Here is a 23,089-nt window from a genome sequence, read left to right on the forward strand (position 1 = left end):
GTTCCAAGCTCTGGAATCTGTAACTCAAATAGTCACAGCTGCTACTGGGTCTCTTAAAACCATAGTTTACACACAGAAGGAACCATTTGACTCATGTTGTCTGTTGCGTAACTCTTTTCTAGATTGAAGCAAAATTAATCTGACCGCCGGTCTCGCCTCATAGTCCTGTAACTGCCTCAGCTTCAAATATTTATCCTATTTTCCCTTAGATGTAATAGCCTCCGCCACAACAACTCCCTGTAGCAAAGCATTCCATCTCCAAGAAAGAAATTTCTCCTACCTCTCTCCTCACTCAATGCCAATTTGAAATGTATGACCTCTTCTCACTTCCCAAGTGAAAAACGTCCATTAAATCTCCACTTAATCTTCTCTACTTCAGTGCAAATAGTCCCAATCTCCCATCTGTCCTCAAAAGCCTACTTTCTCCTTCCTACATCATCTTGGCGCACCTGTGCTGTACAATGCATATGGCTTTAATGTCCTATATATATATATATATATATTCAGTGTAAAAATTACATATAGTTCTCTATCGAACAGCGCTGCTGTAGGTAGGCACTGACTCTGACATGAGGTTAATCTACTGAAACAATCGTTAAGTCCTAGAAAAAGAAAAACATTGAAGAGCTATGAGGAAAACGGATGGGAGTGGAACTAATTGGATAGTTCTTCCAAAGAGCCAGCAGAGACACAGTGGGCCAACTGGCCTCCTTCAACCTGTAAATATTTATGATTTTGGAACCCAATGTTAAAACACAGAGGTCTTGGCGGTTTTATACAAGAAGTTATTAATGGCAAGCTGGTGGCATAGTGTTTTGACAAGAAGTTCAGTTCAGTGGGGGGGAAATAATTAGCTACAGTCTCAACAATATAAAGAACAAACGAGTTCTTAGGGTTTGACGCTGAGGTCCTGACGATGTGGTGTGCCTTTGCTACAGCATCCATTGTTCAATAAAGGTTATTTGAGTTAACTTAGCTCCAAGGATCTTCTGATAAAAGGTAATGTTTTGTAAAAGGTTGGGGTTTCAAGTCTGCTGTGTGTGGTAAACTAGATTTACTGAGTTTTCAGTATTGATGCTAAATATTGGGATAAAGCAGCATCCCCGAGAGAGTTAGGGAAAGGATTTGTAAGGCTACATACGGACATATATATGAACTAGGAGCAGGAGTTGGCTATTCAGTCCCTGAAGCTTGCTCTGCCATTTGATAAGATCATGGCTGGTCTGATTGTGGCCTCTACTTTCCTGTCTACCCCCTTTACCCTTTGACCCCCTCATCAGTCAAGAATTTATCTAACTCTGCCTTAAAAATATTCAGTGATCCAGCCTCCAATGCTTTCTGGAATAATGACCCACAGAGGAAAGAATTTTTCTCATCCTTGCCTTAAGTGGGAGACCCCTTATTTTTAAATTTTGTCCTCTAGCTGTAGTCTCTCTCACAAGGGGAAACATCCTCTCAGCATCCACCCCTGTCAAGTCCCCTCAGGGTCCTGTATGTTTCAATAAGATCATTAATACATATTAGGAAGAACAAGGGTCCTAACACTGATCCCTGGGGAACTCCACCACAAACCTCCCTCCAGCCCAATAAACATCCATTAACCACAACTCTCTGTTTCCTATCACTCAACCAATATTGTATCCATGTTGCTACTGTCCCTTTTATTCCATGAGCTCACAATTTTGCTCACAAGTCTGTTGTGTGGCACTGTATCAAATGCCATTTGGAGGTCCATATGTATCACATCAACTGCATTTCCTTCACCAACCCTCTCCGTCACCTCTTCAAAAAACTCCAGCAACTTAGTTAAACATGATTTTCCCTTAACAAATCTGAGCTGGCTTTCTTTAATTAACCTGCATTTGTCCATGTGACTATTCATTTTGTGCCGAATTATTGTTTCCAGAAGTTTCACCAACGCTGAAGTTAAACTGACTGGCTTGTAGTTGCTGGGCTTATTACGCCCTCTTTTGTCTAATGTTTGCAATTCTCCAATCCTCTGACACCACCCCTGAGTCTAAGGAAGACTGAACAATTTTGGCCAGTGCCTTGTTCAATATTGCCTCAATATCCTTGGAGAGAAGAACTTTTTTTTAAAATCGGGTGCCCGTTGCTGCCCAGTTGCCCAAACCAAACATTTTATGGCGTGGGCAGCGTATTATCAGGGTCAATTGGTTTGATAACAAGCCTAATTGACCTTTGGCTACTTATTTGAATATGGTGGGCAGGCTGCCAATTTTAACACATGCCTACCTCCCTACTTTAGGTGTCCCCCCCGACCCAAAACACACCCGGCAGGGGCATGTAAAATACAGCCCTACACTCCATCTAAGCTTTTGCCCACCTACTTAACCTATCTTCGGAGACCCCTTATGTCCTCTTCACAACCTACTCTCCTGCCTTCCTTTGTGCCATCAGCAAATTTATCAACCATATATTCAGTCCCTCCATCCAAGTCATTGGTAAATATTTGAGTCCCCAGCACTGATCCCAGTGGCATTCCACTCTTTACATCTTGCCAACCCGAATATAACCCATTTATCCTGACTCTGTTTCCCGTTAGCTAATCAATCCTCTATCCATGCTAATATGTTACTCCCCACACCATGGTCAGGATCCTGACCTTGTCGGGCGGGCCCGGGAGCGGTCGTGAAGCTGACCATCGCCCGCGATCAGGCCCAGACATCAATTTCACGCTGGCTGGCCAATGAACAGCCAGCTGGCGTGAAATGCGCTCAGTGCTGCTGGGGTGAGGGCGGGAGGTGGGCCAGCGCGCAAGTTCGCGCATGCGCAAGGGTGCACGGAGCCAGAGTTCCCTGAGGCACAGAAGATGCCCCAGGGAGCTGAAGATTTCTGACAATAAAAATAAAGATATTAAAAATAATGAAAACATAATGTGATTCTGTCACGTGAGCAGGGACACGTTAAATATGAGTTTCAAAAGTTTTTATTTTTTTTTAATCACTGGTCGAAACCTCATCCTGCCCCTGGATGAGGTTTTGCCAAAAATGCAAAGGCCGCTTCGCCTATTAACCCGCCCACCAACCGAGCTGTTGGGCGGGCAGCGAAAAATTTGACTCAATTCATTGATTAAGGGCCTTAATAGGCCGCCTAATTGTCAGCAGGCCCGCTGCTGTCTCTTGCGCGCGCCCGCCGAGCGAAATAGCGCGAGAGTGCGCGATGACGTCGGGACGCTCGCCCAACGTCGTCGCACACTATTTTACTCTCGTTCGGGTCAGGCCCGCCCAATGAGAGAAAAATTCAGCCCCATGAAGTAATTCAGGCTGGAGCAGCAGTTGTTTCCTGGCTTGCAGGGAGAGCAGGAATGCAAGAGGACAACCTCATCTGTCTGGGACGCTCACAAAGGTTTCTTTGTTTGTTTGACACCCAGCAGTTATAACCATGTCACAACCTCTCAAAACCTGACTCAGGAAACCAAACAACCATTACCGAGCTGCAAACATCTTGACCGGAACTCTTTTGGGGTCGCAACTTCCTACACAGACTGACCTTTCTCTCCCCTCCAAAAAAAATACGATTTAATCAGCAGGAATTAAAGAAAATGTACAACGGCAAATGAGTCAACAATGAATAGAAAGGCAGTTTCACCGACTTTCGCCATGGCTCACTGTGTACTTTCCCATTGAACCTCACAGGCTAAGTGGGAATCACTTGCTCTGTGATAACTTAGTTTATTCAAGTCAAAGTAGCTGTCGGGTTTATCTCAAACAAAAGGGAAGGAAAGGAGAGAAAAGGTCTATCTGAGTCCCAACTGTCACTGCTAAAGGACACTGTCTAAAGGTAAACAAAAATAAAAATAGCTGGAAAAACTCAGCAGGTCTGACAGCGTCTGCGGAGAGGAACACAGTTAACGTTTTGAGTCCGTACGACTCTTCATCAGACTCGAATCGTTAACTGTATTCCTCTCCGCAGATGCTGAGTTTTTCCAGCTATTTTTATTTTTGTTTCAGGTTTCCAGCATCCGCAGTATTTTGCTTTTATCTAACTGTTTAAAAGGTATCTATGCCTACTTTTAAATGTGGCCCCCACCACATGAAACTGTGTCACCAAAATAATTGGGAAGGATGAGACATCCATGGCAGGGCCCCCATCATGCCCAAAAAAATGATTGGAATGCTCTTCGAAAGAGTCAGCAGAGCCTCGATGGACCAATGGCCTTCTCCTGCACTGCACGACTATGTGAGTCTGTGGGCGGAATCTTCTGGTCCATTTGGCGGCGGGCTTCAGCGGGCAATATGGTGAGAAGGCCAAAAAGTGGATTTACACCGTCATGAAACCAGTTTGCAATCGTCCGCTCCACCCACCAATGACGGGCCGCGTTTCCCGCTGCCACACATCGGGAACCTAATTTCAATACTTCAGCATTATAAGCCCGGCTCACCGGAATCATCCCCCCCCTGCCAACATTGGATCATCCGCGCACATTGTTTTCACAATTCTACATAAGCGACATGCACCTGCCAAGCTGCACTTTGCTCGGGACTTCGAGGTTTGTTTGCCTACCTTGCTTCAGGCAGCACTCGCATTCATCAGCGCCAGGCTTCACAGGCAGCACCACATCACTTTTAAGGGGTCTGATGGGCAGATCTCTACCTACCAGGCCAGCTGCAAGGTGGGCTGGCTTCTCAATGGCTGCGGCATTTCAATGGCTGGAGGGCTAGGGCTTGCTTGGGGATGGGGGAGAAGTGGTTTCAGGCAAGGGAAGAGGCTGCAGGAGGAGGGCTGTACTGAGGAAGGTGGGGTAGCCCAGGGTGTGTGTGGGGGCACATGTTAATATGTGCAAGCGGCCTCAAGAGGGTGAGGGCTGAGAAAACAGTCTCCAGAGGAGATGAGGCCAGATGAAGATGTGAGGGTGTGTGTGAGAGAGGGAGTGGTGATGTCCCTTGAGCTGGCAGTGAGTGAGATGCCAGTGAATGCCAGGGCTTGTGAGTGTGTGAGTTGAGATTGATGAGATGGTTGACTCACCCTGGCGGCACGGATGAGATCATTCATCCTTTTCCTGCACTGGATGGCCAATCTCTCGAGCGCAGCGTTGGAACTGACCACCTCTGCCACCGCCTCCCAAGCCGGAGTGGTGAGACTGATGGGCCTCCTGCGGCCAGATAGGGGGTAGAGGACATCATGTCGAGTCTCCACGGCGTCCAAAAGGCATCCCAGGGGTGCATCACTGAATCGAGGGGCTGCACTCTTCCTGGCTTTTGGGGCTACGTCTTCGCCAGAGCAGTATTGAGGAGTGTGCACGCGGCTGCAGTTTAAGTATGATGCCTGACAGGAGGAAGCGGTGAGGTAACAGCAAGGCAGGCAAATCGGAGGCTGCCCACTAGAGAGAAGACAAGTTTCCTGTGGCTGCATAATTAATGAGGCAGGAAGCGGACGATACAGTGCGAAAACCCACAATTGGGGCCAGCGAGTAAAACGTCTTTTTTTCACACCCGCTACCACACTTAGTGCAAATCTGGGACAATTCCATCCTACGGTTCTAACGTGGGGTCAAGTTGCATTTAAAGACACTCAGATAGTCTTATAGTCAGTTAACAAGCTTACTACATCTGTTTTAATATTTTGAGAAATTGGACATTCACACCCATAACCTCCTGGCATTAAAAATACAGTTCTCCTTTCAAGTGAAGTAGCATTTCACTTGCACCTCCTTCAATTTAGTCTACTGCATTCGCTGCTCCCAATGCGGTCTCTTCTACATTGGAGAGACCAAACACAGACTGGGTGACCGCTTTGCGGAACACCTTCGGTCTGTCCGCAAGCATGACCCAGACCTCCCTGTCGTTTGCCATTTCAACACTCCAGCCTACTCTCATGCCCACATGTCCGTCCTTGGCCTGCTGCAATGTTCCAGTGAAGCTCAACGCAAACTGGAGGAACAGCACCTCGTCTTCCGACTAGGCACTTTACTGCCTTCCAGACTGAATATTGAGTTCAACAACTTCAGACCATGAACTCTCTCCTCCATCCCCACTCCTTTTTGATACCCCCCTTTTTTCTTATTCATTTTTATTTTTATTTATTTTTCCCAACTTATTTTCATTATTAAATATATATTTTTTAAATTTATTTCCATTTTTATTCATTGTTTTATCCCCAGTTTTTAACCTTTTGGATCTTTTTTCCAACCACCGTCCCCTCCACCCACCTCACCTCCGCTAGGGCCATCTGTCACTCTCCAGAGTGCTTACCCGGGTCCGGCCATTATCACATTCTGCTTTCCACTCGATGTCACCATTAGCACCTCCTTTAACCAGTACCACCACTATTAACAACCCTTTGACCTTTTGTTTATGACATCTTTCGCAATCTCTCCTTTGCCTCCACCTATCGCTGGCCTTGTACCCAGCTTCACCTGTTCTGCTCCCCCCCACTTAAACAGTAGATATTTCACATTACTACTTCCCTTTAGCTCTGAAGAAGAGTCATACGGACTTGAAACGTTAACTCTGTCTTTCTCTCCACAGATGCTGTCAGACCTGCTGAGCTTTTCCAGCACTTTTTGTCTTTGTTTCAGAGTTCCAGCATCCGCAGCATTTTGCCTTTATATTAAAAATACAGTTGTCAGAGGGAGGGATTTTGAGTATCTGAACAATTTCTTTCCTGGTGAGCAAAGTACAAATGACAGTCTGCGGAATAGTACAGACCTTGCTGACTGCATTTAGCACTATGGCAAGGTCAGACCGGTCCTGCAATTTGACCACAGGCCATGCACTGTAAAATATAAAAGATCTCTCCTGATTCCAAAAGCTACAGAGGCAGTGAAAAGAAACTGCACACATGGGAAACATGCAGCTCCAGCAATTCTTCTCGATCATGAATCGTGCTCCTGACATTTGCCTGAAGTTGACATTTTTATAGCAAGTCTTTAAGAAGTATGTTTCTTCTGCCCAGTATAAGAATACAGAGAGAGCTAGTGTGCAGAAATGCACACCTGGAAGCAGTGGCTGTGTTCTTTATTACAGCTCCCAGCTACATGCTAGAATGTAAGTGATGGGAGTAGAATATTTTAAAGTGATTAAAATATAGAAATCAGAGTGCGGGAAGAGCTCACATTTCAGAAGGTCTCTCCAAAGATTGCTTGCTGTCAATTTTCTTCTGGTTCCTGTCTAAAAGTGCTGAGGGTGTTGCCATTTTTTTTCCAAGAGTACTCATAATAAATGACACTGCTTCCAAAAGGCAACAACTTGGTACACCATGACTGGTATACATCTCAGTGTCAACATTTTTTATACGTACTCTGAAAATTAAATGTACAAATTCTTCTTAGTCAATCGTTATGGACATGGGAGAGAGAGGCAAACCTGAGCTCCTTTACTTTTTTGCAATCTGTGCGTAAGCAGAGGCGTTTTAATTTTTTAATTAGGCTGTGGCGTGTTTCCCCCCCAACCCTCAGTTTGTGAGGTCAATTTTTAAAGTGACTCACAGCAAACTCTTTTTAGAGTTAAATCAGAAGTATTGTTTATTCGTACATTTAAACCCGGGGGATGGTCGCAACTTCATACACACACACACAAGCACACGATAAGAAGAAAGGATGTAGGAAGTTTTACAGCTATGAATAACATAAAAGAAAAAGAACCACAGATATTGATATCAGTTCATGTGATTGTCAGAGTCCAGTGAGAATTCCTTCACGAGGAGTTAAAGTTCAGACGGGTTCAGCTCGCTGAAGCAGGAGTTGCAGAATTTGTTTAAAGTTGATGGTGATGCAGCAAGATGAGGTTGGTACACACAGATTTGGTCTGCCCAGCAGGAATCTTCCAGAGAAATAGGCTTCAAGGGGGCTTAGACTTGATGCAGCCTGGAGTCCTGCTTTGATGTTTATAGGCTGGAGGTTAAACAGCAGACTGAATTGCGTGCCTAGAAATGTAATATTAAAACTTTCTGAAGGCCAGAATCTTAGGCCATGTGATGTTGTCCATTAATGAGCCTGTGGCTGCAACAAGCAGTCTCTGGTCAAAATGCAGTGTTCACCTTGGGAGTTAGATGGTGGCTATTAGTGCCACTGCAGGTATGACAAGTTTCAATGACTCGCCCTTTGTTTTAGGACCAGGCAGGGAGACAGATTGCCTGCTGGTCCTTGTTTTCATTGATTGTAATGTGTCCTCGCAATGAGAGGTGTGAGATCCCACAAGGATGAGGGTCGAGCTTTTGTCTTGTAACTGCTGTTGGAAATTTCCAGCAACTGTAGCCAACTTGTGAATCATGTGACCTGTAGCAGCTACCTTTTGGATCAGCAAAGTCCACTTGTAAAATAAGCAAAAAGTAAGGTCTTATTTAAACAGTTTATGATCTCTTTCATGTCTTAGGGACATGGCACAAGATAGTCTACTTCTGAATGAATGAAAACCCTTTGAACAAAAAAGTTCCTAATATGGAAAATATTCTTATTAATGATTTTCTTCAGGTCTGATTACATAGTTTTCTCAAACTAGAAGTGTGTGGCAGGAAGTGGAAGGAGGTGAAGCTGGACAAAATTGTGACAGGCATGTATAAGGTCACAAACAAAGCAAGTAAAGAGCTAGGGTTCATTTCCAGAGGGATAGAAAAGCAGAACTTATATAGAACTTGGTTAGAAAACATTTGGGGCTGGATTTTTGTGAAGGAGATGGATATTGGGAGCCAGGAGTGTTTCAGTCAGGAGGGCTCACCCACCGTATTTTGTTTCAGGGAGTTGGAGGTGGGATAGAATCAAAATGGGCCCTCCCAGAAGCAGATGTGAGCTGGCGACTGAGATGGGCAGATGGCAAGGCGGGCAAGCTTGCTGGGATGTAATGGTGACTGTCCGGCCCTCAAACCATCACCACCCCACCCATCCCACATGCCCCTTCATAACCCTTCCTGCCCCCATACCCCATCATACCCCTATGCTCATTCCATGTCCCCTCATATCTTCATGTTCCTTTCATGCCCCATATCTACCATGCACCCTCATATTCCCCATCCTCCTTCCATGCCTCATGCATCCTCCATACCCACTCACCCAGCATCCACTATGAACAGAACAAAGAAGCCGTTGGCTAGTCTGGCAATTCTTTGAAATGATCTTGAAATGGACACAATAAGCAGAGGCTTTGCAAAGATGCTTTAAAAAATGGCCCATCTTATAACTTCTTAAAAGTGTCAGTCAACTACAACCAATCATAGAGTCAATGTCAGAAGCTTTTATCCACATCTGTTCAACCTGCTTTTGTTGATAAAGTTGCCAGATGGTCTCATTATGAATGCCTAGCTAAGCCACTTGAATCTCAGCAAGCAATGTTTATATTGCTGCAGAGCAGAGGGAAAATTTTGATTGGTTGACATCTCTATTATCCTGTAATAACCTGCTCCTTCGAATAGTTTTTTTTTTTCACTGCCTGTGTGTTTATTTACACAAGATTAAGAGACCTGAAATGGATAAAAGCTTCTGACATGATCACTATCAATGTCTGTAATTCACTGACAGCTTTATAGGAAGATGAGAGGGCCACTGTATTTCAATGGAAATGTTGAGTGTCTGATTTCTTTTTGTTTGCTGACTTGGAAGTGAGGTTCCCCCTACCCAACAATTCCCCCTCAATTCACAGGTCCTCTGAGAAGCAGTGAACAATGCCTACTTACAGAAGGGGTTCGGCTTCACCAAAATTGTGGGGATGGAGTTTGAACTGCCCACCCCTGCTTTGGAGCCAGCAAAGGCAGGAATGCTATGTGCAAGCTGACTACCAGCACCCTTAACCCGAATTGGCAAAAATTGCTGGAAACAGGAACAGGGGCCAGAATCCTGAAATCGAGTCCTGCCTCCATTTTTAAATGCCTCCTGATTCGGCCTGACTTGGTGAAAATCCAAGCCTTGCAGTATTGTGCACAGTTCTGCTCTCCATATTATAATGAGATTAGAGGTACTGTGCACAGTTCTGCTCTCCGTATTATAATGAGATTAGAGGTACTGTGCACAGTTCTGCTCTCCATATTATAATGAGATATAGAGGTACTGGAGAAGGTGCAAAAAAATATTTACTAAAATGATACCAGAACCAAGTTATACTTATCAGCGGAGATTGAATAGGCTGGGTTCTTTTCCATAGAAAAGAGAAAACTGAAAGGTGATAGAGATCTTTAAGATAATGGGTTTGGTTTGATAGGATAGATGTAGAGAAGAAAATTCCACTTACAGAGGAGAGCAGAACTAGGCACCATAAATTTACATTAGTCATTTATGAATTCAATAAGGAATTTAGGAGAAACTTATTTACCCCCCACAGCCCCCCACAAAGAGTGGTTAGAATATGGTGCTTGTTACACAATGAGTAGCTGAAGGCGAGTAGTATAGATTTATTTAAGGGGAAGCTAGATAAACACATGAGGGAGAAAAGAATGAAAGGATACGTTGTTGGGATTAGCTTAAGTAAGTGGAAGGACATTCATGTGGAACATAAACAACTGGCATGGACTAGTTGAGTCAAGTGGCCTGTTTCTGTGCTATAAGTTCTATGGCCTGAATTTTTCCCGTGTCCGGCAGGTTCGGCGCAAGCGGGCGGGGGCAATCGGGCAGCCAGTCACCGCCCGCGCTCAGCTCCGCACCACAATTTCACATGGGCGGGCCAATTAAGGCCCACTCTGCATGGATCGCAAGTGGGAGCATTGAGCGCTACCTGTGCAGGTGGGGGGAGGAGGGAGAGCCGGACCTGGCATGGGCTGCCTCAGGGAGATTTAAGCGCTTTTTGAAAAAATGAATAAATACAATAAAAATTCAGTGAAACATGTCCCCTCGTGTGACTGTGTCACATGAGATGGGACATGTTTTTAATTTCAAAAGAAAGTTTTGATTTAATTGTAATAGCTTCAGGAAACCTCATCCCGCTCACGGATGAGGTTTCCAAAAAAAAAATCCCTTTTCGCCCGCCCGCCAACCATAAGGTTGGACGGGCAGCGTAAATTTCAAGTCAATTATGCCCTTAATGGCCTTAATAGGCCTCTCAATTATCGGCGGCGCGCAGTCAGCTCCGGCACGCACCCGCCGAACGAAATATCGTGCGAGTGCGCGGTGACCTCCAGACGCACGCCCAATGTCATCACGCATCATATTGCATTCGGGCATGTCGGGTACGTGCCCGCAAGCTGAAGGTAAAATTCAGGCCTATGTAACTATGTAAGGCTCAGTTACTGATGTAACTTGAACTTAAGTTTCTGCCAATCCTTTCAACGCTCTAGATGATCAGTTGAATTTGAATTCCACCTTGGGTCTGAAAAGCAAATAGTTCCTCTTAGCAGCCTTCTGTCTTGTGAAACAATGGTTTACACCATGGTGGTCAACTCTGTGTTAATCACAGGTGAATAGTAAACAAACTCTATAATGTAGCCCAAGTACTTGTTAAATATAAAGTAGAAATTTTGTTTGGCTTTTTTTTCCTTTGATGTTGTCATTCAAAAGTGTCATATCTTTTCAGGGGTTAACTCCCAACAATGACTACACAGAGACAACCAGCCAATAGTCATGAATTGAAGGAGTTTGACAGCGTGAAGGAATCAATCACTGACATCATTAACCAGCTACAAGACATTGATCCGAGCCGATTGTCCTTCTCTCCATTCTTAGACCTGGACACCCAGATTACCTTGGCACCTATCTCAGATAGCCCAGAATCATCAGTGGAAGAACTTCACTCTCTGTCTGATGAAAATCTTGGGCACTTAACTGAATCACTTCCGAAAGCCAAAAGGCTCCAGTACAGTGAAGCCCAACAGAAGCTCATGAAACACCAGAGTACGCAGAACGATGGGAGTTTCACTATGATTAATGCAGAGATGGTAAAAAATCACACACTTCCATGCACAGAAACCCAGAACAAGCAGCCAGACAACGTGTCTCTTGTCATCACCAGAGAAACTTTGTTTCTAACTGATGAGAAGGTGTCTTTCTCGGAGCCCTCGTCGCCCAGCGAAGCAAGAATCTTTCCCTCCCAGAATTTCATCGCCAAGGTGACAGAAGAGAACTTAGGAACATTGGAGAAGGCGCACAAATTCACCAGTCAGGCTTCGGAAGTGCAGCCGCTACTAGGCCCATCGCCGGACACCGAGACCATTGAACTGATTTCCAGTGACTCTGAGCGCAATGCGGCAGCTGAATCCTCACATAGGGAGGTGACGACAGGCGGGGTAAAGGGAAACAAGAAAGGCTGCCCCTGCTGCCAGTGCTGCACTGCCTCGCACCTGAAAGCGATATCATCCGTCTTCGTTGCTCTGATTTTTATACCTTGGATCCTCTACGGTCTCTATTTGTTTGTGCCTTTTGATCCACCACTCTGTCCAGACCTAACTAGTCGAATGACATTTACACTGCGCTGCAACATAATCGCAATCACTCCAGTTTTATTTGGTAAGGATTTATCATTTGTGATAGTTTGGGTTGAGAAACAGTTGCTGATTTTTCTCCATTGTCCTTCTCTGCTAAAGGCACTAACTTATTCTGGAATACAGTTAACTGGGTTCTGGTATCTCATCAGTGGCCATTTCTTATGTGGGTGCCCAGGCCCCCGATATTTACAGGGAGGGTGTGGGGGAGGATCAACATCAGCTGAAGAATCTGACAAGACCAGGGGTGCAGAGGCCCTCAGGATCTTAGCGGCAGGCCCTCATTCGCATCTTGTGGGTTTGACTCCCACTCGACAGCTGGTAAGGCCAGCGATTAGGAGAGCCAAGAGAAGGCCCACGATTGGGAGAACCGTGGGGGAGGGAGTCCTGTGATAGGGATGGCTGAGTGTAGGGGAGGAGAGCTAAAGATAAGTGCCAGGGAAGGCTGAATGTTTCCTTGAGGGGCCTAGGTGGGAACTCCTATTCCTCCAGGCCCACCAGGCACACTAGAAGTGTCACTCACCTTGGGAAGCCAACACTTCCTACTTCTACTTCCCTGCCGTGGCCTCCCCCCCAGGGGCCCATGCAGCACCAGGTAATTTCTAATTGCATTGCAGCAGCCCAATTTAAATATATTAATAAGAACCCTGCCTCTCCTCGGTGAGTCATCTTTTAACCACATTCCCACTGACCGTCCTCCATCCATCATGGTGGGAGGGGTGGGGGCGGAAGTGAGATTAACATCAAGGCCTGAGCATTTACAGGCTCTTCATCCATTGATAGAGTGTCTTAGCCGAGTCTGATTGTTTCTGCACCTCAACCGAAACAGAAAGGGGTGCACCCATGCAAGGTTGCCTTGATGCAACATGCAATCCCATAATAGTCAGCACAACGATCTTTAGGGTCAGATATGCCTCCCAATTGGCTCAACATAAATTTCTCCACTAATAATTTTTGCAGCAATTTCTTTGCACATACAACCACATACAGAGGAGGGCAGAGTGAAGTCAATCTATTTTCAATCACCGTAAGGTATTTGCAGAAGGATGTTCTAAGGCAGTGTTCTTCATTGGCACCTGGGTGTCCTCGGGCTGGCATGGACAAGATGGGCCGAATGGCCTCCTTCTGTGCTGTAACTTTTCTATGGTTCTATGGTTCTATTGCAAGGCCCTCGATCCTGTGCCGACTCCCATCGGCACTAAGTGCAGGTCCCCGGCTCCATCCATCCATTTTCAGTAACGACCTTATCCTCAGAGGGTCGCGCTGAGCCAGAGTCCAACCCAGCATTATATTCCTCCCTATTTTGTTTTAACATTAAAAAATGTGCACTGGACCTATCAAACGTCAGCCTTCTTTACATGTCACATTGACCACATGGTACAATGTGCGCCAATAAGTATATCCAAATATGTATGTTGTATAGTAACCATTGTATTATCATAGCAACCACCATAGAGCTAGCAGAGTATTCAACCATTGGTGCTGTGTATTTTTTTGACCCAAGTGAGTTACTGGAGTAGTAAGCAATGATAACTTAGTGGTCGATGTGGCTCTCGCACTGCAGGTTTTTTTGCTGAAGTGGCTCTTACTTGAAAAATAGTGAAGACAACCGTTCTAAAGTGTTTTTAAAACATGCTTTTTGGTGGCAGCTGCTGCTTTATGACACAGCAAACTCTGAAGCGTGTTGAATGAACCAGGTCCAGAACCTGCTCCATTCATTGTTCAACAATTTGGTGCAGGGTTTCTCCTTTGTTAATGAAAAGGGCTTAGCGCCAGTTTCAGGTGGGCAACATGGCTGCCCAAGTAGGCGGTTATGTCAATATGGGGATATGAGGGTGGAGGCACACTTAGCGCTGAATGGGTGTGAGACATTGCACCCCTCTCCAAAATTGGCTTCATTGCACCCATTTTTCAGCTCCGTAGCACTCATGCGACAAAATCCAATTTCAGCTCGCAGTTTCTGCCACCATTAAGATTAATAATGAGCGAGCGAATGCCTTTGTGCGAGATTCATTTCTCTTTGACAAATGTTTTAACCTATTATTTTATACAGGTTAATGCTTCTGTTGAGGTGGGGATGGAGGAATTCTATCCAAACCTGACCACGTGTTTGTTACCAGTAGTGCATAACGTAATTTCAATTTCACAATTGTGGGGAGAGAGCACTTATTTCGGTGGTGCATTAATGATGAAATCCTACTGGTCCCTGATCGGTCACTATTCCAAGTCTGAGCATGCAGAGCCGGCTTGATCCAAAGGAATGTTGCAGCCATATTCCTCTTTATAAACACACTGGGGTTTTGAAAGTGAATCTTCAGGTTGCGATTTTTTTGCAAATTGTAACCCCAGATTGTAACAGCAATTTGCTTTTAGCCACTAAAATGAACACTGGACCAGGGAGGCCGATAGATGTGAATGTTCACGAAGGGCAAACTTAAAAAGAAAAGGATTTTTTGAACAAGTGCCTGACAGGTTATTTCACTCCCTAATTTCCCCCTAATTCTCAGTTAGCCTCTCCCAGAAGCATTGACTTACGCGGGAGAATTGTTACACCTTCCGGTACCTCACCAAACTGACCATGTGTGGACGCAGGGAATGAACATATCTGACCATGAGGACATCACGCCTGCAAACACTTTCCAGTAGAGAATATTGGATAACAATTAGGAGCAGGGGCCCTTTCTCCAATTTCTCTCCTACCTCCCCTCAAGCACTCTCTGAGCTCATTTGTCCATAAGGCCTACCTCATGCTACTTTGCCCCTGTTCCCACTAAAATGCTGACCCTTCCTGGCCCTCACGTTAGATGATATTGTTAACAGTTCTCTCTCGATGAGGCACTATCCTGCTCCCCTTCAAATCTGCCATCATCACTCCTCCTAAAAAAAAAAGTCCTTGACCCCCCCCGCTCAGTCCTTGTAAATTACCACTCCATCTCCTACCTCCATTTCCTCTCCAAAATCCTTGAAAAAGTTATTGCTTCCCAAATTCTTGCCCATCTTTCCCAGCACTCCATGTTTGAACCCCTTCAAACAAGTTTCAGCCCATGTCAAGGTACCAAAAAGTCACAAATGATGTCCGATGTGACTGTGATAGAAGCCAACTACCCCTCCTTGTCCTCCTCAACCTGTCTGCAGCCTTTGACACAGTTGACCACACCATCCTCCTCCAAGACCTTTATCCTTCAACCAACATCACCAAAAGTATATTCTGATCTTTTATCTGGTTGCTATTTGTGGAAATTTGCTGTGTCAATGTTGGCTACTATGTTCCAAGGAGAGGCAATGGCACAGTGGTGTTGTCACTGTACTAGTAATCCAGGACCCAATGTAATACTCTGGGGACCTGGGTTCAAATCCTGCTATGGCAGATATTGGAATTAAAAGTCTAATGATGACCATGAAGCCATTGTCAATTGTTGTAAAAACCCATCTGGTTCACTAATGTCCTTTAGAGAAGGGAATCTACTGGCCTACATGTGACTCCAGACCTACAGTAATGTGGTTAACTCTTAAAAATGCCGTCTGAACAAGGGCAATAAATGTTGGCCTAGCCTAGTGACACACACATCCCATGAATAAACCTTTAAAATAAAGTACTTCCTTGGCTGTGAAGTCCTTTGAGACATCCTGAGGTCTTAAAAAGTGCTATATAAATACAAGGTGTTCCTTCCTCAGGACCCCTTGGAAAGATACAGGAAAATCCACCAAGACGCCTGCTCTGCAGTGACCCATGCTAGACGGTCTCAGAACGTTCCAGTTCAGAAAAGTCATCATATTAAGTATATACTGCACATACCTTTTAAGATTCCTCTTTTCAAACAACTATCAAATTCCTTTTTGAAAGGAACGGGTGGACTTACAACACTTGACTCGTTTGGAGTCTTTTGATGAAGAATCCCATAGTAGGAATCACAGCCCAGACCAACAGCCCAGCACACTAAAGGTAAAGACGGGACTCATTTCACTGTCAAGCAGTCTAATGCAGACCAATTGGACAAAGTGGAATGATAAATCAGCAAGTGTCAAAGTCTTCAGGAAAGGAGAGGATAAAATGGCACCGAGAATCCTTTGGATTCTTTCATTGTTGCTGTGACTGAACGTGGAACTCAGTTCCTGAGAAGTCACAATCAATTTACATGTCACTATAATAGCCTTGTTTCATAGCAACTCCTTGAAAAACACTCCTTTTTTTAATAACACAATTAACACCAGAATGCATGTTTATCCACAGCTCCCCACATGCTTCAGTGCCCAAACCAATTTAAAAGCTTTCCCATCTGTTCAGACTCTACGCTATTAAACTTTGCGGCTCCTCAGAATGTTTGAGTTATGCAACAATTCCTTTTCACTTCCTTTTTGAAATAATCTGGATGTTTTACCAATATTTCAACTCCACTGTGACCATTTCGCACCATAGAAACTGATCATCAAAGGTTATTTGCCATCGTTAGACAAATTAACTCTATTAACTTAGGTATTTCAGCCCATTCCTGTGTGACTTTTTTATCATTTGGTTTCCCTTTTATCCAATGGAAAATACAATTACGTTAATGGAAGGGAATTGGGTCCCCACACAATCCAAGACGTACTTTATTAAACAACCTATTTACTAAAAAAATCTTAAAAAGCTCTGTTGTGTTTTTTCCCCAAACAGTGCAACTTAATACCGCAGCCAGCACAGTTATGCTAAAATAATTTACCATATATTTAGAATAATTCACTTTCCCAAGTGCTTTATAGCCAGTGATTAATTTTAAACATTTTGAAAGGAAATTTATATGGTGGCTTTCATGACCTAAGGATGTCCCAAAATTATTTACAGCCAAAGAAATACCTTTTATGCCGCTGTTGTAATAAGGGAAATGCATAGTAACTTAGGAACATAGAAGCAAGAGTAGGCCATTCAGCCCCTCGTGCCTGCTCTGCCATTTAACTAGATCATGGCTGATCTTCTATCTCAACGCCATCTTCCCACACTATCCCTGTATCCTTTAATGTCACTGGTATCTAGAAATCTCTCAACACACTCAATGACTGAGCCTCCACAGCCCTCTGGGGTAGAGAATTCTAAAGATTCACCACCCTCTGAGTGAACAGATTGCTCATTATCTCAGTTCTAAGTGGCCTGCCTGTTATTGAGAGACTGTGTCCCCTGGTTCTAGACCCTTCCAACCAGGGGAAACATCCTTCCTGCATCTACCCTGTCGAACCCTGTAAAAATTTTATACACCTCAATGAGGTCACCTCTCATTCTTCTAAACTCTAGAGAATACAAGCCCAGTCTCCTCAATCTCTACTCATAGGACAATCCCACCATCGCAATGGATAAAAGTCTGGTGAACCTTCATTGCACTCCCTGTATTGCCAGTATATCTTTCCTCGGGTAAGGAGACCAAAATTGCATACAATACTCCAACTGTGGTCTCACCAAGGCCCCATACAACTGCAGCAAGGCTTCCTTACTCCTCTACTCAAATCCCCTTGCAATAAAGGCTAAATTACCATTTACCTTCCCAATAGCCAGTTGCACCTGCATGTTAGCTTTCAGTGACTTATGAACAAGAGCTCCCAGGTCTCTTTAGACTTCGACACTCCCTAATCTCACCCCATTTAAGAAATACTCTGCATTTCTGTTTTTCCTACCAAAGTGGGTAACTTCACATTTTTCCACATTATATTCCGTCTGCCATGTTTTTGCCCACTCACTGGGAAGGATTATACCATCGGCGAGCGGGGGTGGGGTCCACTCACCGACGTCTAAAATGATGCGGGATGACGTTGGGCGGAACTCCCGACATCACCGCGCCCCATTTAAATTTTCAGGAAGGCGGGGGCGCTGCAAAATCAGCTGCGCGCCCACCGACCTGTCAATGGCCAATTGAGGCCATTGACAGATCAATTAAAATACTTAGTGGACCTACCCGTCCAACCTTAAGGTTGGCAGGCAGGCCAGGAGCCCCGGCGGCAACTAGAAAAAACATGAAACCTCATCCACCGGGATGAGGTATCATGTTGGATTTTTAAAATTTTAATAAACTTGTTATGGAAATTATGAACATGTCCCAACTCATGTGACATTGTCACACAAGGGGACATGTAAGGGCATTTTTTGTTTCTATTTTTAATATTGTTGACAGTAGAGGTGATCTCCCTGAGGCAGCACGTAGTGAGTGCACTCTTTCGTGTGCATGCGCGAAAGAGCGCGCTCTCGATTTTAGGGATTCCCCCCGCCCGCACAGGGAGCGCATAGCGCTCACGTAAAATGGCGCCGCGCCTCTGATCGGGGGAAGCCAATCGGAAGCACGCCTGTACGTACCCACCCATCAACCTCCCCCCCAACGGGGGGAAAATTCTGCCCACTTAGTCTAAATCCCCTTGAAGTCTTTTTGTATCCTCCTCAGAACTCACATCCCCACCTAGTTTTGTGTCATCAGCAAATTTGGAAAATATTACATTTGGTCCCCACATCCAAATCATTGATATAGATTGTGAATAGCTGGGGCCCAAACAGCCATCCTTGTGGCACCCCATTAGTCACAGCCTACCAATTTGAGAATAATCCATTAATCCCTACTCTCTGTTTTCTGTCCATTAACCAATCCTCAGTCCATGCCAATATAGTACCCCCCAATCCAATGTGCTCTAATTTTGCTTAGCTGCAGCAGCCAATTTGCAAACATAACTCCCCTCCCCTTCTTCCAGATAGTGTCTCAGGATTTTTTACATCCACCTGAAAGAGCAAATGGGGCTTTGATTCAACTCTTATTCTCCGACAGTGCAGCACTCCCTCAGTACTGAAATGTCAGCCTGGATTTTTTGAGCTCAAGACTTGACCTGGAGTGGAACTTGAAACCATAGCTTTCTGACTCAGGCAGAAGTGCAAACACAGCAGCAAACTTGCACATAGCAAGATTCCACAAACAGCAATCAGATAACTGAACATCTAATCTATTGTTGATGATGTTGATGAGGGTTAAGTGTTGGCCAGGATATTCCATCTGCTTATCTTCAAATAGCGCATTGGCACCTTTGATGTCTATCTGATCTGGAAGGTGTTGCTTCAACATCTCACACCTAACAAAGCAATATTCCACTGAGGTGTCAGCCAAGACTATGTCTCTCATGTCCTGAAATGGGACCTGAAAAGTTAATAGCTAGGATATACAGCCAGAATAGTAGAATACAATCCTACAGAAGTTATGATAAGGCTTTACAATGACATTGTCAGATCACTCTAGCAGTTATGTGTTCAATTCTAGATAACCATGCTACATAAAAGATTTTCATGAAATCGAAATGATGCACAGAAGATTAGGAAGACTGGTCCCAAGTGTAAAGGGATGAACTAGGAGGAAAGATATAGAAAAGCTTAAAGTGTAAAAAGACAATGGTTAAAGGTGGGCCTCAATGAAGAATATACAATATTAAATGGGAGCCAAAAAATAAATTTACATTGGTGAAAATTTAATTGAGAATGTATATCAGGAAGAAAGCCTCTTTACTCCAAGGGTGACAATTATTTAGAATAATCTGTGGTCATTTAAATAAAAATATTGGGGATCATCACGTTTCACGATTTCCAATCATTTTTATGTCTTCATGGAAAGATGTTTGAGAATAAGCTTTGTTCAAGTGAAAGCAATAGGATTGAAATTTCACAGGGATTCTCCTGATCGTTAACTGTAATAGACATGGGAGATCTGCAGAAATCCTCGAAATATGGTGTCGGCATTTTCGCGAACACAGAGGGAATAAAGATAAAGGGACACAGGGAAATGAGTCAGATGGGTCTGGAAAGGAATCCTGTAATAACAAGGGAAAATGTACCCAACTCAAGCCATATAAAGTTAAGCAAGCCCACCTAATAGGTATAGTGGGACACATGTTAATTTTTCTTGCTCAATGAGTGAGCTTTAGCTAAATGAATCAATGTCATCTTTGATCACATCTGTTATTCTGTACACTTCCGTCTGTAAAAAAAAATAGCTTAATAACTCATATCTGGGCTTGGCTCACATACTCTAGTGAAGGCACGTGTGACTAATACAACGTTCATCAGAGAGGGTCCCTATTGTTTTTATTCATTCGTGTGAGATATGAGCATCATCATCTAGATCAGCATTTATGGGCAATCCTGAATTGTCCTTAACCGAGTTGCTTGCCAGGCCATTTCAGAGGAGAGTTAAGAGCCAAAGGCATTGCTTTGACTCTGGACTCGCATATAGGCCAAACTGGATAGGACAGCAGATTTCCTTCACTAAAGAATATTAATGAACAAGGTTGGTTTTTCCAACAATATGGTAGTTTCATGATTACTATTAATGAGACTAGCATTTTATTTAATTTTGTTATTTATTTCAGTTAACTGAACTTAAATGCACCAGCTGCCATGTTGGGATTTGAACTCATGTCTCCAAAGCATTAGTCCAAGCCCCTGGATTACTAACATGACCACTATGAGACTATCCCACAACTATTGTTAGATTCCTAAGTGGTACAAGTTGTGTCCTCCTGATGGTTGGTTAGCTCAATTGGCTAGAGTGTGATACAGACTGATACCAACAATCCCTGTACCAGCGACAATCATTCATTGAAGCCTACCTCTTTGCCTTGCCCCATGCTTGATGTGGATTGGTGCCTCTCATGCTATATAACCACTTGTCTCTCTTGTACAGTGGACCATGGCTAATTAATGAGTAATGTCCTCCAGTTATAATAGCTTGATTTGGCTACATTTTCCCTTGTTAGTACAAGCTTCCTCCTAAGGCTTAGCCATCTGTCTCATTGCCCCTCTGAGTTCAGCGTAAATGCATGCCTAAGCCATTTTTCCAGGATTACTGCAGAACGTCCATGTATGTTGCAGTGGACAATCAGGAGAATCCCTGAGAAAATTCAATCCCATTGCTTTCACTTGAACACATTTCAATGATTGGAAATCCTGAAACGTGATAATCCCCAATATTTTTATCAATACTACCTAGATATTCACTTAGGTACAAGAGTGCTAGCCACTTCCAGAGAGGACCCTTATCTTCAAGACTGTGCCCATAAAGCCCAGCATCAGATTGGGGGCTGTAAACTTGCAACAGGAATGTTCCAAACACAATTGATTATTAAAATGGACCATCAATTTGCTAAAAGAATGAGTTTCAATGAGCCAAATGTCCTTTTCTCGTCCTTGACTTGTTTGATGTTCCTTTGTTTATTTCCTGGGCCTGATGATAATTCTTCTACCTTTGTCCCAATAACAGCCAACATTGCTTTATTATTGCTTTAAGCAAATATAAATTTTAATGAGCTGTTTTGCAGTGAACGCATGGTCTAAAATGGAACAGAAAATCGCTTTAAAAATCCATCAAAACAATCAATATTTCACCCTTTAGTGAGCTTGATGAGAATGCCACGCTTATAGTGATTGGCTTGATTCATTTTATTTTAGTCATTTTTTTTTCTCTCATGTCGCTTTGGCTAATGGCTGCAAAGTTCTGTTGACACTTCATCAATTACATTTCACTGTCAGTATTTAACACTATGCTCAGTGATCTACTGGCTCTCTGTCCATTTCTTGCTCTGTTTTGCTGCCTTCTCAGTGTTTGATGTGGTCAGAAGAGTCAAGAAATCCACATTTCACTTTCTTCTCTTAGGTGCCAGCCCTGGCCAAGTTGGTAACACTCATGCCTCCGAAGTCAAATCCCACCCCAAGACTTGTGCTGACACTCTAATGCAGCAGTGAGAGATTACTGCACAGGAAGAGGTGCTGCCTTTTGGATGACCCATTAAACCAATGCCCCATTTGTCCTCTCAGGTGAATGCAAAACGTTCCATGGTGCTATCTCGAAGAAGACCAGGAGAGCTATCCCAGTGTCCTGGCCAATGTTTATCCCTCAAATAGCATCACAGAAATGGTTCATCTGCTCATCATCAAATTGCTGTTTATGGGAGCTTGCCGTGCACAAATTGGCTGCTGACCTTCCTACTTTACATCAGTGACTACACTTCAAGTAAAGCACTTTGAGATGTCTAGGCTAGGCACTTTACAGCCTTCCGGACTGAATATTGAGTTCAACAATTTTAGATCTTGAACTCTCTCCTCCATCCCCACCCCCTTTCCATTTCTTCCCCCTCCTTTTTGTTTTTTCCAATAATTTATATAGATTTTTCTTTTCCCACCTATTTCCATTATTTTTAAATGTATTTGCACCCATTGTTTATCTCTACTTTTTATGCCCTTTTAGTATTATTTCACCCCACCCCCACTAGAGCTATCTGTACCTTGCCTGTCCTGCTCTCTATTCTTAATTAGCACATTCCTTTAGATAATATCACCACCTTCAACACCTCTTTGTTCTTTTGTCTGTGACATCTTTTGGTTATCTCCACCTATTACTGACTGCTTATCCTAACAACCACCACCCCCCCCCCTCCACACCCCTTAAACCAGCTTATATTTCACCCCTTTCCTATTTTTACTTAGTTCTGTTGAAGGGTCATGAGGACTCAAAATGTCAACTGTGCTCTTCTCCACCGATGCTGCCAGACCTGCTGAGTTTTTCCAGGTATTTCTGTTTCTGTTTTTGTTTTGGATTTCCAGCATCCGCAGTTTTTTGCATTTAACTTTGAGATGTCTGTTTATCATGAAAGATGCTATATAAATGCAAGTCTTTCTTTTTCTTCTTCCACTTACCCTTTAAGCAGGACCACAAAAATATATATATATATATTTTTGGTTAGC

The 23,089-nt window shown here is 43.9% G+C and overlaps 1 protein-coding gene across 1 annotated transcript in view; it reads left to right on the top strand.

Moving 5' to 3' along the window:
- LOC144688320 (uncharacterized) overlaps positions 1–23,089 on the top strand; it is a 62,269-nt gene that overhangs the window by 15,881 nt on the left and 23,299 nt on the right. The window contains exon 2 of the mRNA XM_078554750.1: positions 11,454–12,382. Within this exon, the coding sequence (XP_078410876.1) occupies positions 11,470–12,382 (913 nt within the window). The 5' untranslated portion in view covers positions 11,454–11,469. The remainder of the gene's footprint in view (positions 1–11,453; positions 12,383–23,089) is intronic.

This window comes from Cetorhinus maximus, chromosome 13 (assembly GCF_964194155.1).
Source record: "Cetorhinus maximus chromosome 13, sCetMax3.hap1.1, whole genome shotgun sequence".
NCBI classification, from domain to species: Eukaryota; Metazoa; Chordata; class Chondrichthyes; order Lamniformes; family Cetorhinidae; genus Cetorhinus; species Cetorhinus maximus.